Consider the following 12713-nt stretch of genomic DNA (forward strand, 5'->3'; position numbering starts at 1 on the left):
AGAAACCCTTGGCAGTTTGGATGATGTAGGAGAATCTGACCTTCACGTCCACTCCTGGAATGTAGAAAACTGTAGTCTCCAAGTCATTGGATTTAGTCGGCAGAGTGGAGGGACACTTCTTTCCAGCTAGGAGATGGCTGGAAGAGGGGTAGTTGGGCTGGAGCTTCTTCTTCTTGGGAGGAGATTCTTGGTCCAGGTTTCGGAGGCTGCGCTCACAGCTCCTATAAAACCCAAATTACTGATCTGAATATAGAATGTCTCATTTCTTCTGTCCAGTGAGGATAAATCATCACAGCTGTTCAGGTACTTCTGCTAATATAGAGTCTGATTTAATCTACGCTTAATACTACATTTGGGAGGAAATGTGAGACCAACTTTAAATAGGAGTTTGCATTTCCCAGATTGAGAAATGAACTTTTTACTGCACCTCCTCAAAGAAACATCCTCGTGCTCGGGCTGTTGAGTAGTAGGGTGAAGGACGCACTTCCCGCTGTCGATTTCCACACGGACATCCAGCTCAAAGTCGATGTTTCTTTCCGTCGTTGGGCCACTGAAGCTGCGGTTGGCAGGAGTGCCTGGCCAGCGCTCACTGAACAACTGACTCACAGCAGAAAAGCCCGAGGACTTTCTCTGAGACGTTTGGCTGAGAATCAGGGAGGACAGCACCGTTTAGTGAATGCTGAAAATTGAAAAGCTTTTCTTTTTTAGACAAAAAAGAAATTAATGGCGCTTTCTTTTCCTAACTGTCATAACAAGTACGCCTGCACTGACAAACTCAATAAACTCACACAGGCCTTCGATAGCTCTGCTGTCTGTCATGCTCGAAGTCGTCCTTGTCCGAGTCTTCCGAGGAGGAAGAGGACAGGTCATCGCGCCTTATGTCGTCATGCTGGAAGGGAAGTGTGGGTGAGAAGACAGCAGGGGTGGCGGGGGCACTGAAAACTGAGTGATGACCATCGACAACAGATAGGGGATGGAGATGGAGGTGATGAGGATGGGATGAATCGTCAATGGAGACTGTCGACAGGTCCCCCTCTGACTCCTCAGGGAACTTTAGAAAAGGACAAAAGGTCAAACTCACACAGGAAATGGTTTAATGTCTGTCTAAATTTGTTCCTACGTGGAGACATTGATCCAGGGAATCTGAGAGCTGGAGCTGATGTCTTCAGCAGAAATCCACCCAAAAAAGGAAGTAGTGTTCTGTAGACTGGACCTTATTAATTAGTTTAACTGATCAGTTCTGAAATTTGTGTTTACTCCTCAAATCAAATTTAATCTTTTACTTCTGCAGGTCCAGAGGCAGAACACTACTGCCTGCAACGGTTCACCGAGGAGCTCAGAGGTCATGCACTTTCTGTGAAGAGGAATGACAGCTTGAAACAAAGGAAGAAGATGAGGATGAGTAGATGACATACCCTGTCTCAAGATGGTGACAACAGAAAAATGCCCAAGAAAGTGTAGAAGTATCCTTATGACAGCCAGGGACAAAGCCCATTTGTGTAGGGTCAACAGATCCCAAACACACTGACAGAGGTGAGCATCAGTTAAATTAGAAATAATCCATCTGCGACACAAATACTCCTTATAGGACAATATAGAGTTTTATATGAATGTGGTATTGATTTATTGAGCAAGTCTTGTTCTTTCATCAAAGAGTTAGAGATTACTATAATTTTTTAATTAATATCAGGATTATTGTTATCAATTTCACCGTTAATGATTTTATTGAAAAAAAAAAAAAGAGAAAGATTTACACTCACCAAGAAAATAACACAACTGCACAACAGATTCATCACCATTCAGTTACAGTGCTGAGCAAATAAACCCAACGAAAGCTCCTTTGGGAGATTAAATAACTCATGTCATCAAAGGAATTTTGATTACGCTATTGACGAATATTTTAAGTGGCTACAGGTTGCTTGGCAACTACATAATAAGGTCACCATTTCATTATAAGACTTCAATCTCTTGGTTTTGTTAAAATTAAGTAAAAATAAATGATTTTTTTTAAATAAAATCATCTTTTATGATGGATTATGTGACGTTCACACATGCCTGTGACCACCTGTTTAACCCTAAAATTTCACTTGGACTTTTTAAAAAAAATTGTTAATAAGTAATTAAAACAGTCGGGTAGGGGGAGGGAACTTTCTTGTGGCTTCTGAAGAGAGAGGATTGTCTGAAAAAGGTTTGGGAGCCACAGTTATGAAAGTTGTTTGCAGTTTATGTTTGCAGTCACGCCCGCAAATAATAAGCAAGTTTTCTTATATAGTTATTATTCTCCTCAACACACATGACTGCCGTCTTCACAGTATGAGCCACAAATGCCGCTTCAGGGATGTGGGGTTAAAGAGAATGGATTCTTTTCCCCAGAATGTCTGAGTTATTATTTGTGATTGTGGCATTTTAAAAGGTAAACTGGTGACTTTATATTAAACGTATTATTTATTTTATCCTCGTGAAGTTTTTGGTATTGTTGGGGGCGATTAAGGACCTGCTGTTGTGACAAACAAAAGCCGACAGACTGTGACTCAGTGGCCACCCATGCATAGTTGTTAGAAATCACTCAATATACTAAGGTTAAAAAAAAGAAAAAAGCTGCTGGATTATTTTATGCAGTTTCAAGACAGGATGAGTGTGTGTGGGGTGTGAAACTATAATTCATTAAGCAGCAATTCAACTGTAAAGTGTTTTTATTCTGCAAACAATTGATTTTCTGAGAACTTTCTTGGGTTGAGGTCATTCTAAATAAAAGCAGGGATGAATTGCTGACTCTCACACTCAGCAGCTAAGGGAATAGTACAGTGGGGCAAAAAAGTATTTAGTCAGCCACCGATTGTGCAAGTTCCCCCACTTAAAATGATGACAGAGGTCAGTAATTTGCACCAGAGGTACACTTCAACTGTGAGAGACAGAATGTGAAAAAAAAAAATCCATGAATCCACATGGTAGGATTTGTAAAGAATTTATTCGTAAATCAGGGTGGAAAATAAGTATTTGGTCAATAACAAAAATACAACTCAATACTTTGTAACATAACCTTTGTTGGCAATAACAGAGGTCAAACGTTTACTATAGGTCTTTACCAGGTTTGCACACACAGTAGCTGGTATTTTGGCCCATTCCTCCATGCAGATCTTCTCGAGAGCACAGATTTTCTATGGGGTTGAGGTCTGGAGACTGGCTAGGCCACTCCAGGACTTTCAAATGCTTCTTACGGAGCCACTCCTTTGTTGCCCGGGCGGTGTGTTTTGGATCATTGTCATGTTGGAAGACCCAGCCTCGTTTCATCTTCAAAGTTCTCACTGATGGAAGGAGGTTTTGGCTCAAAATCTCACGATACATGGCCCCATTCATTCTGTCCTTAACACGGATCAGTCGTCCTGTCCCCTTGGCAGAAAAACAGCCCCATAGCATGATGTTTCCACCCCCATGCTTCACAGTAGGTATGGTGTTCTTGGGATGCAACTCAGTATTCTTCGTCCTCCAAACACGACGAGTTGAGTTTATACCAAAAAGTTCTACTTTGGTTTCATCTGACCACATGACATTCTCCCAATCCTCTGCTGTATCATCCATGTGCTCTCTGGCAAACTTCAGACGGGCCTGGACATGCACTGGCTTCAGCAGCGGAACACGTCTGGCACTGCGGGATTTGATTCCCTGCCGTTGTAGTGTGTTACTGATGGTGACCTTTGTTACTTTGGTCCCAGCTCTCTGCAGGTCATTCACCAGGTCCCCCCGTGTGGTTCTGGGATCTTTGCTCACCGTTCTCATGATCATTTTGACCCCACGGGATGAGATCTTGCGTGGAGCCCCAGATCGAGGGAGATTATCAGTGGTCTTGTATGTCTTCCATTTTCTGATGATTGCTCCCACAGTTGATTTTTTCACACCAAGCTGCTTGCCTATTGTAGATTCACTCTTCCCAGTCTGGTGCAGGTCTACAATACTTTTCCTGGTGTCCTTCGAAAGCTCTTTGGTCTTGGCCATGGCGGAGTTTGGAGTCTGACTGTTTGAGGCTGTGGACAGGTGTCTTTTATACAGATGATGAGTTCAAACAGGTGCCATTCATACAGGTAACGAGTGGGGGACAGAAAAGCTTCTTACAGAAGACGTTACAGGTCTGTGAGAGCCAGAGATTTTCCTTGTTTGAGGTGACCAAATACTTATTTTCCACCCTAATTTACGAATAAATTCTTTACAAATCCTACCATGTGAATTCATGGATTTTTTTTTCACATTCTGTCTCTCACAGTTGAAGTGTACCTCTGGTGCAAATTACTGACCTCTGTCATCATTTTAAGTGGGGGAACTTGCACAATCAGTGGCTGACTAAATACTTTTTTGCCCCACTGTAGGTTTTATTATAAATCCGGATGATCCTCATGCACCAGTAATAAATCAAAATCTAACTTATTATGCAAATGAATGTCTACTGCATATAGCCGAAAGTTCCCGTCTTATCATCCTGTTTTGATTTTGCATATTCAAAATCCTGTCAGCACTGTCAAGGTAATCACAGAGGAGAGGAGGAAACAGAAGTTTTTGATCAGCGTTGGTTATGTATTTTCATTTTTTAAATTTTATTCTTGGACCATATACCTTGAATATATCTCCTGGACTGACAGGTGCAGACTCCAAAGCCTGATTATTAATCTTTAATTGGACAGAAGAGTTATTTTTAAAACAAGAGTTCATCCCTCTGTTTCTACTGCAACATACTGTACAAATCAGCTGTAACAGAGATCAGTTATGGTAACAAACAAACATGTAAATGATGGATGAGATGCAGATGATCGCATATAAAATTGCACAAAACTAAAAAAACAAAAAACTGAATATTGATTTGTTTGGAAATGCTTTAATTTATAAATAAATCAATTAAGAGGTACAATGCAATCTATTAATGTGCTACAGCAATGGATATCTGACACATGAAGAAGGCAGGCTTACCGTGTCCTGGATGTTGAAGGTGACCCGTGGTGCCGGAGAGGACACGTCCACACGGATATCTGGGAAATCTGCATCCACATCTCCGATTCTGGAACTGAAGCCAACATTGTGAGGATCTCATTTTTATTTGATTTTGTTTCAGAACATATGGCATTTAATCAGCCAACACTTGTCAAAGCCCGGCCTGTTATTAGTACGATTCATTTCAAATCATTGTTGAGCATTTGTTGACCCCTCCAGAGTAAATATTTTTCTCCTGTGAAAGGTCTGAACTGCCTGAATATCAATACTACATTAATCCTGAGATAATCTGCATAATTACTATAAACAAAATGCAATGAGCACTTCCTCTTCACTACATTCTAATTTGTGAGTCACTCTGTCCCTCTTTGTCAGCAAGATAATGGGAAAATGTTTGAAAAACATAATGGCAGCAGCAGCAGCAGAGAAGTGAGACAGAGGTCACATGGTCCTGTTTGTTTACAGTGAAGCTCCCTTAATGGTGTCATTTCTATGATAATCTGATACCAGGGAAGGTGCCTCCTGCTGCCCTTCTTTGTTACCTTTGTCTGTCCATCCTTTTTAGAGGTGGCCGGCCTGCTGCCGCTGAGATGCTTTTGGAGCGGTTGTAGCTTGGTTTGTAGCCAAGACCCCACTTATCCTTTAGAGAGGCCGCCTGGGAAAGAACAAACACAGCTACAAACGGGTCCATAAAAGGATAAACATGACTAACACCCTAGCATGATTTCATGCTATTTTAAGTTAAGGTGCTGTGGAGAATGCACTTCTACTCGGGGAAGGTAAAGAGACGGGGGATTCACCCTCATGCTGGAGCGACGCAGCTTCTTTCTGACATCTCTCCTGATGTCTTTGACGGCCACAGACTCCAGCTGTTGATAGCGCTGAATCTCCTGATTGATGGTTCCTTCGCTGGCCCCCAGTTTCCTGCGTTCGTAAGAAGAGGACACGGCTAGTCACTTAGTTGTTGCAACTCTTTAAACAGAACAGTTACAAAAAGCTGGAGTCTTACTTGAGGTCATCGATGACTTTGGCTTGCTCATTCAGTTCTCGGATGTCAATGACCCTTTTTGTGAACTTCCTCCCACGAGCATCAATTATCTGGTTTCCTGACACCATGGGCCTTCTGGGGTCAACCGCCTCCTGTTGCACCAAAGCAGGAAACCAAACACACATGGAAACACACAGATGTGGTTAAACTGACTGACAACTGTGACAAACTTTCTGATCAACAGATTGTGCAATAAGAATCCATCGTCCCGATGTCCCAGTTTCTGATTAAAAGGTGCATTTTTGTGATTCAATCATTAGAAGTTTATCTGTAGAATTATCCACACACCAGGAGCCATGTCACAAATAAGAGACACCACCACCACCACCACAACTCCTAGTGAAAGAAGGAAACAAAGCTTTATTGCCAAAGGGAATTATGGGCCACTAATCTACTTCTTTTCACCCATCATTGAAGCTTAATGAGGAGGGCAGTGGAAGCAAATAACACAGCTCAGAATTTTGGAATCCACAGCCTTCATCACTTAAGTGCAAGTGCCTGAAATGTGACCTTGTAAGTGATTCAACCAGCCTGGAGAAAAGTTTAACACTGCGGGCGGCTACATACACAAGCCCAGGAGAGGGGTCTTTGGGTTCTGCCACTGCCTGGTAGGCAAGGAGATGCACAGTTTAAGTAGTCGATGGGGACAGATATGCTCTGAGGCCTGGGGCTGAGGCCCAGGATGTGGTTTACCAGACGCTTCCTTAAGGTCAGCCGAGGGCTGAACTCTGGAGTCTGTAAATAACAGCAGGGACAGGTGAATGGAAAGGTGGAACAGCCTGGGTCAGACTTTGCCTTCTGAAGCTTTTTTTTTTTAAATGCAAGCCAGGTAGGATTTGTTCAAACGGACTGATGCATTATTAAAGGAATAGTTCAACATTTTAGAAATCCACAAACACTATCCTGTCGACAGCACGATGAGAAGATATCGTAGAGCTTACCTGCGACACCACAATGAACAGCAGCTGGTTAGCTTAGTGAAGGAGAATATAGGCAGTCCTAAAGAACCCAAACTAACACATTTTATCAGTTTGTTTAATCTGTGCAAAAACCAAAGAGGAGAAAAAACAGCAATTTGCTGTTTTACTGAGGGGTTACGTGCCTGGGTGTTTCTTAGCTGGGAGCTGTGACCTCAATCTTGTGAGGCTGCTGGAAACCAGCAGAAACTCATAACAGCCCCCCAGACAACCCAAACCAATTTGTTTTAGAGGCAGCTTTAGTTATCAACACATTCCCTGTTTTCAGTCTTTGCATCAAACTAAGGTAACAGCTGCTGCTGCAGTCTGTTATCTAATTTACATACACCACAGTGGTACTTATCTTCTCATATTACCAGCTGCAAAATAAGAGAATAGATGCATTTCCCTAAATGTTGAACTTCTTCTTCTGAACCTGCGATACTGACTGGCAGTAAACTCAACAGCTGAATATTCCCACTTCAGTTTAGAGTTTTTCTTTTCACAACTTTCAACACTGGAAATATATATTTTTAGATATTTCTTGAGAACTTTCTAACTTCTAAAGGAGACCATCTGATCTGACTGATGCAACAGCTGCTCGGGTCTCGTTAAAGTCAGGCTGTGAAAGAACGACTGAATCCAGCTGTGGCGGAAATACACAATTACTCTTTAGCAATCTTCCGAATTCAAACTAAACTGTAATAAAAAACGAACTGAGCGGTGTCTGACCATGTGCGTGGTGGGTGACATGGAGTCGGTTTCGTCCTCATCTGAAAGGTCTGCCATGTTCACAGAGTTCAGATCGGCGATGTCGTCTATGTCCTCCTCGCCCGTCAGGGACGTCAGCGTGTTGCCCAGAGCGTTGAGGCGCTTGCCGATATTGGGGTCCATGTGAACGGCGATTCCACACATCTTCCAAAGCACATTGAGAGTCCAGGTACCAGCGCTGCTGCTTTCTGTTTTGGTGAAAAGGAAGCCAGGAGTGAGAGGGAAAACAGTGGATGATGTTGGGAAAATTAATGCAATAAATAATAAAATTTTCCACACAGTCTCAATATCATTGTGCAGCTCTAGGGTGTGATCTATATTTAATAGACCAGAGCACAGTTAAAAGAACTTGCCTGCAGAGGGCTGCCCTGTAGTCCTGGAACACACTTCATATGTACCGTCAGGGACTACACCTGCACACAAGTACATACAAACAAATATCTTTCATGATCTCTATAGAGACACACTGACAGTCTTCTTCTGCCCACTAGCTCACAAATCAAATGTGAACGGGCTCACACAGTACAGAATTTGTATTTGAAATGGCTTTCTGCAACACTTAGATAAAAACATTTGCATAAACTGTGTCACTCACAAGCATTCATGACGATGTCTCCCCGGACTTCAGGCTTCCAGTCGTCCCAGGAGGTCTCGAAGCCCTCGGCAAAGCGGATGCAGAAATTTTTGAAGTGTCCTTTACTCACCAGGGACTCGGAGGAGCAGGCGGTGATCAGTGTGCTCTCGATGGTCAGGACCAGCGCAGAGCCCGTGTCAAAATCTATGCTGTGATTGGCCTGGTGGAATGGCAGGGAGAAAGGTTACTCTGGCCTCAAGGGAGAGAGGAGAAGGGGGGAGAGTACAAGGAAAGGCAAACCACCTCCATTTGTTTGGAAAAGGAAGCGTTGGCAACACTTCATTCTGTACAGCTGTCATCAACTTAACCAAATATTAAGAACAATAGCACAATGGCAAATTATTGCACATTAAAGGGGATTTGCTATGCTTATTTCCAGCTCTAAACATTTTAGCTTGGACTCTAGATTATACAAAACAAATAATCCTTTTTACATCTTTCTGGCCTCTGTATAGTCTGTCTCCACACACAAGCTGGTTTAACACCCTTTGCACCGTCTCTTTAATGCATCTTTATTCTTATGGCCTAAAACTCCCCAACGGAAGGTTTGAATGGCAGGTGAAAGAGTGGAGCCAGAACTGTGTATCGTAAAGACTGGGCATCATAAAGATCCAAAAGGTCTGAAACTTTTTTGTTTGTTATTTTAGCATGTTTAATATTCAAGTCCACCTGAAAATAAGTCAAAAGCTTAACAAGACAGGTCCACTTTAAAACCTTCGAGGGAACAAGTTTAAGTGCTACTGACATAAATCTATCTCTGAGTGAAGTGTTACCAAGCTCTTCAGTACATTTCAAGTTCAAATGCAGAAAATCAGTGATTAAAGAAGAAAAAACAAACAAACAGAAACCCACACATCCAAATTACATGAATTTGATTAACCTGACATTAGTCCCAGAATAGCAGTCTGATCATTATCATTAGGAAAATACATATATCTGTATCTGAACTATTTACTAGCCCATTTCAATCAGCTGGATGAAAATAATCAGACCACAATTTTGGGGCAGCTATTACAAGATCCCAGATATAAGCCAATGCAAAATACCACATGCATACAAGCGTAGAGAGAGCCCACCATGTGCAACACTGCACCTAACTATATTCTTAATCTAGTCTCGCATATAGAAACGTACATAACTTAAAAGCACTCACATAATCAATACTCTGGATACCAACAGGCATAACTTTTATTATGAAAACACACCTCAAACACCAGCCCGAGCTTCACTACTTGTTATGCCGCCGTTAGAGAAGCTTTTTTTTTTTAAAACCACAAAGCACCTATGATGCAGTATACTGCAGTGTGACAGGTTTTATAGAAGAGCGTCACTCAGTATCAGTCAACACCTCACACCAAGCCATCCCAAGAGATGTAATAAACTTTTGGTTACTTTTCGTGCATTTCTTTGCTGGCCTGCTGAAGAGCTGGCCCCAGCTTCAGAGTTTGTGCCCTCCGTAACTGGTTCTTGTCCTCTCTATGGAAATAAGTGTAACATAACTGTCTGCATCTGAAATCTTTCCAATCCTAGCATGCAAAGTAGAATAAGGATAATTCAAACTATGATGAATGAGTACAGTAAAATATAGGACACACTTCCAAAAAAAAGAGAAAGAAAAAAAAAAAAAAAAAAAAAATAGGACACCCAATATGCACATGCACATGTTGACTTAAAGTAACTGTGAGGAAGCCTGTCTGTTGGGACTGTATACAGATTTACAGCAATTGTTGAGGAGGCACTGACATAAGATCTGATAAGAGTAGCTCAACATCACTGAACAGTTCTTAAGGCTGTTAGTTTGGCATCAGTCTCACATGCCTGCAGACTGGTTGGTGTTGAGCTGGAAATCTCCCGAAGCCAGGGAAAAATGTGGATTGTCTAACCAGTTAGCAAGTGTTTTTGCTGCAAGTTGCTGGCTGCTGCTTGGTGGAATCAGCAGCCTTCAAAGTAAAGACCGTGTCTTATGACTGTAACCAACATGTTTCAACATAAACTAGTTTTACTTTGAAGGCAAGCAGTCTGCATTTCCAGTTTACCTACTGCTACACTAGGTGAGTGAGTATTTGCAGACATAGGAAATCAATGTCTTCCAAAACTTGTAGTAGTTGAAAACTACTGCAGATTGTGGCATCTACTAGCGATCAGTATACTAGTAGATTCATCAGTACATTCAAATTTGGATGATCTGAAAAAAGCAGCAGTGATGGAAGCAAGCCATAAGCAGAGCACCTTGTTGGGGATTTTTGTTTTTTATAACTTTTCAAAGTGTGTATTTCAAGTCAGCATATATTAAAACTTTTACAAAACAAAATAAGTTGTGCACTTTATATCCTAAACCGAACTTAAAAATATATAAGATTATTTATAAGAAAACAATCTAACGCTCAAAGGGACTGACCAATGACACTTGGGAGACTCAGTCATAGCATATTACCTGAGATGTGTTGGTAATTGGCAGGCAAATACCCAGGTCATTGACTGTCAGTTGCAGAAAGAGGGTGCTGAATGCCTGGGCGGAGGTCTGTTGAATGCCTGGCAGCTTATCCACCACTTCTTTTGTGGCCACGTGAATGTCCTTGTTGAGGGCCATACGCTGCTCATTCCAGTTGTCATATGCAGCTTTGTAGTTTAGCCAGAAGAGCACAGCTGCAGAAGAGCACAGTGGTGGGATGAATAAACATTAAATAAGATCTAACATGTCATTTAAGTAATTTATATCAAATTTTGAGATGCTAAAGAACCAAAAACTCCAAATATGGATCTAAATAAGGAAAATCTGTTTTTCCCAGAGCTTAAATAAAATCACACACCCATCCCACTTTACCCACCAGTGTTGGAATTGGCATCAAAGTGTGAAATAATGTTACACAGTATAAAAACATTAAAACCTATACTTTATACTGTTGATTGTTCAGTGTTACCCAACAACATTAATAGGAACAGAAAGTCTTTCTCCAGTAATGTCACCTAAATATGTCAGCTACATGTCTGAGTCTTATTAAACCAGACTAAGTAAGACTGACGGAGTCATCTTAACAGACAGACATGTTTCTAAAATTTCTACAAAGTGTTTGATGGGTCAGATTATTCAGACATACTAACAATGAATAATGTATAATGGGAGTTTGACAAAATGTTAACAGAAGCTGAAGTTCAGCAGGTGCTTCCAGCTGTAGATGTTTTGAGTTTATTACATTAACTGCAACATCAGTTAGTAGCAGCAACTTTTAAACACATGGAAAAGAAGCAAAAACTTAATCACTTGGAACAAATTATCCCAGACAGGTTTGATAAGGATCCAACAACACATTACATTGTGTTCTTTCCTCACATAGTCACAGCTTTTAAGCTGTCACATCCATTTACCAAACTTTATTACACGTGTACACACACACACACACACACACACACACACTTTCATAAAGGACATGCCCACTCTAATTACCAAAGTAACTTTAACAATAAAGCTGCCACGTTAAGAAAAGTCTGACTTCAAGGATAACGTATCACCCGCTGTACTGCATTGTACATAATGAGGCTTCTGATCCTGCTTCAGTCAAGAAAGCTGTGAGAAACTTTTAACGTCAGAAAAATCATCACCTTTAAACACAGATTAAATATCATGCAGCCCATGTTTTAAAAGACCTATACACCAAAGATAGAAAAAAAAAGGAATCCTAACCTCTGTCGAATGCCACGGGCTGAGCGAAAACCACTGGCCTGTTGAGGGTGATGAGAACAGCCTCTTTGTCAGTGGATCCACTGATTTCCTCCTGCAGAGCATTCCGCAGACCAATCCGAGTTTGGAAGTATGCCACTTGGTGGAAATCCGAGCCAGCTTCTTCATACACCTTTAAAGTGAAAGTGAGAAAAGGAATCAAATAGTCATCTATTATCGTAGGATCTACTGTACAATATAAAGCGTCTTGAGGCGACTGTTGTTGTGATTTAGTGCTATATAAATAAAATTGAATTGAATTGACTTCATCTGATACGATAAAGCACGGGATGAACGGGACCTGTTAAGAAGTGAGGATTCTGTGTCTGTATGCTGAGTAAGACGAACTGCTTGAGAATACGTGCAGGATTTCATTTGTACCTGGTGCTTGACAATCTGTCCAAGGGCTAGGTTGAGGTCAACTTGACATTTTCCAAAGAGTTTCAGGTAACTGCTGCTGCCTCCAGCCTGAGCCTTGCACTGGATTCTGTTGGACAGCTCGAGCTCAATCAGGCCCGTCTCAAAGCGCACGGCTCGCATGGAGGGAGTGGTTGCTGTCATCTGGATTCCCTGTGAACACGAAGACAACAATAAAATCTCCACAGAGAA

At 41.5% G+C, this 12713-nt stretch overlaps 1 protein-coding gene across 10 annotated transcripts in view; it reads right to left on the bottom strand.

The window, feature by feature from the left end:
* Positions 1–12713, bottom strand: part of bltp1 (bridge-like lipid transfer protein family member 1) — an 85813-nt gene that overhangs the window by 18461 nt on the left and 54639 nt on the right. For 4 of the 10 annotated variants that reach the window (XM_086275276.1, XM_086275277.1, XM_086275280.1 and 1 more), the window contains 16 exons: positions 12486–12674; positions 12069–12237; positions 10821–11032; positions 9779–9862; positions 8348–8546; positions 8106–8165; positions 7714–7940; positions 6593–6760; positions 5987–6117; positions 5778–5901; positions 5520–5632; positions 4957–5050; positions 4606–4659; positions 789–1051; positions 428–643; positions 41–221 (listed from right to left, as the gene is read on the bottom strand). In XM_086275276.1, the coding sequence (XP_086131402.1) occupies positions 41–221; positions 428–643; positions 789–1051; positions 4606–4659; positions 4957–5050; positions 5520–5632; positions 5778–5901; positions 5987–6117; positions 6593–6760; positions 7714–7940; positions 8106–8165; positions 8348–8546; positions 9779–9862; positions 10821–11032; positions 12069–12237; positions 12486–12674 (2484 nt within the window). The remainder of the gene's footprint in view (positions 1–40; positions 222–427; positions 644–788; positions 1052–4605; positions 4660–4956; positions 5051–5519; positions 5633–5777; positions 5902–5986; positions 6118–6592; positions 6761–7713; positions 7941–8105; positions 8166–8347; positions 8547–9778; positions 9863–10820; positions 11033–12068; positions 12238–12485; positions 12675–12713) is intronic. The other 6 variants (XM_086275279.1, XM_086275281.1, XM_086275282.1 and 3 more) reach the window with 6 other exon arrangements.

The sequence above is a fragment of the Aulonocara sp. 'chitande type north' Nkhata Bay genome, linkage group LG19 (genome assembly GCF_057382095.1).
Source record: "Aulonocara sp. 'chitande type north' Nkhata Bay isolate Kocher_YH1m ecotype deep benthic linkage group LG19, A_spYH_male_GT1.1, whole genome shotgun sequence".
Taxonomy (NCBI): Eukaryota; Metazoa; Chordata; class Actinopteri; order Cichliformes; family Cichlidae; genus Aulonocara; species Aulonocara sp. 'chitande type north' Nkhata Bay.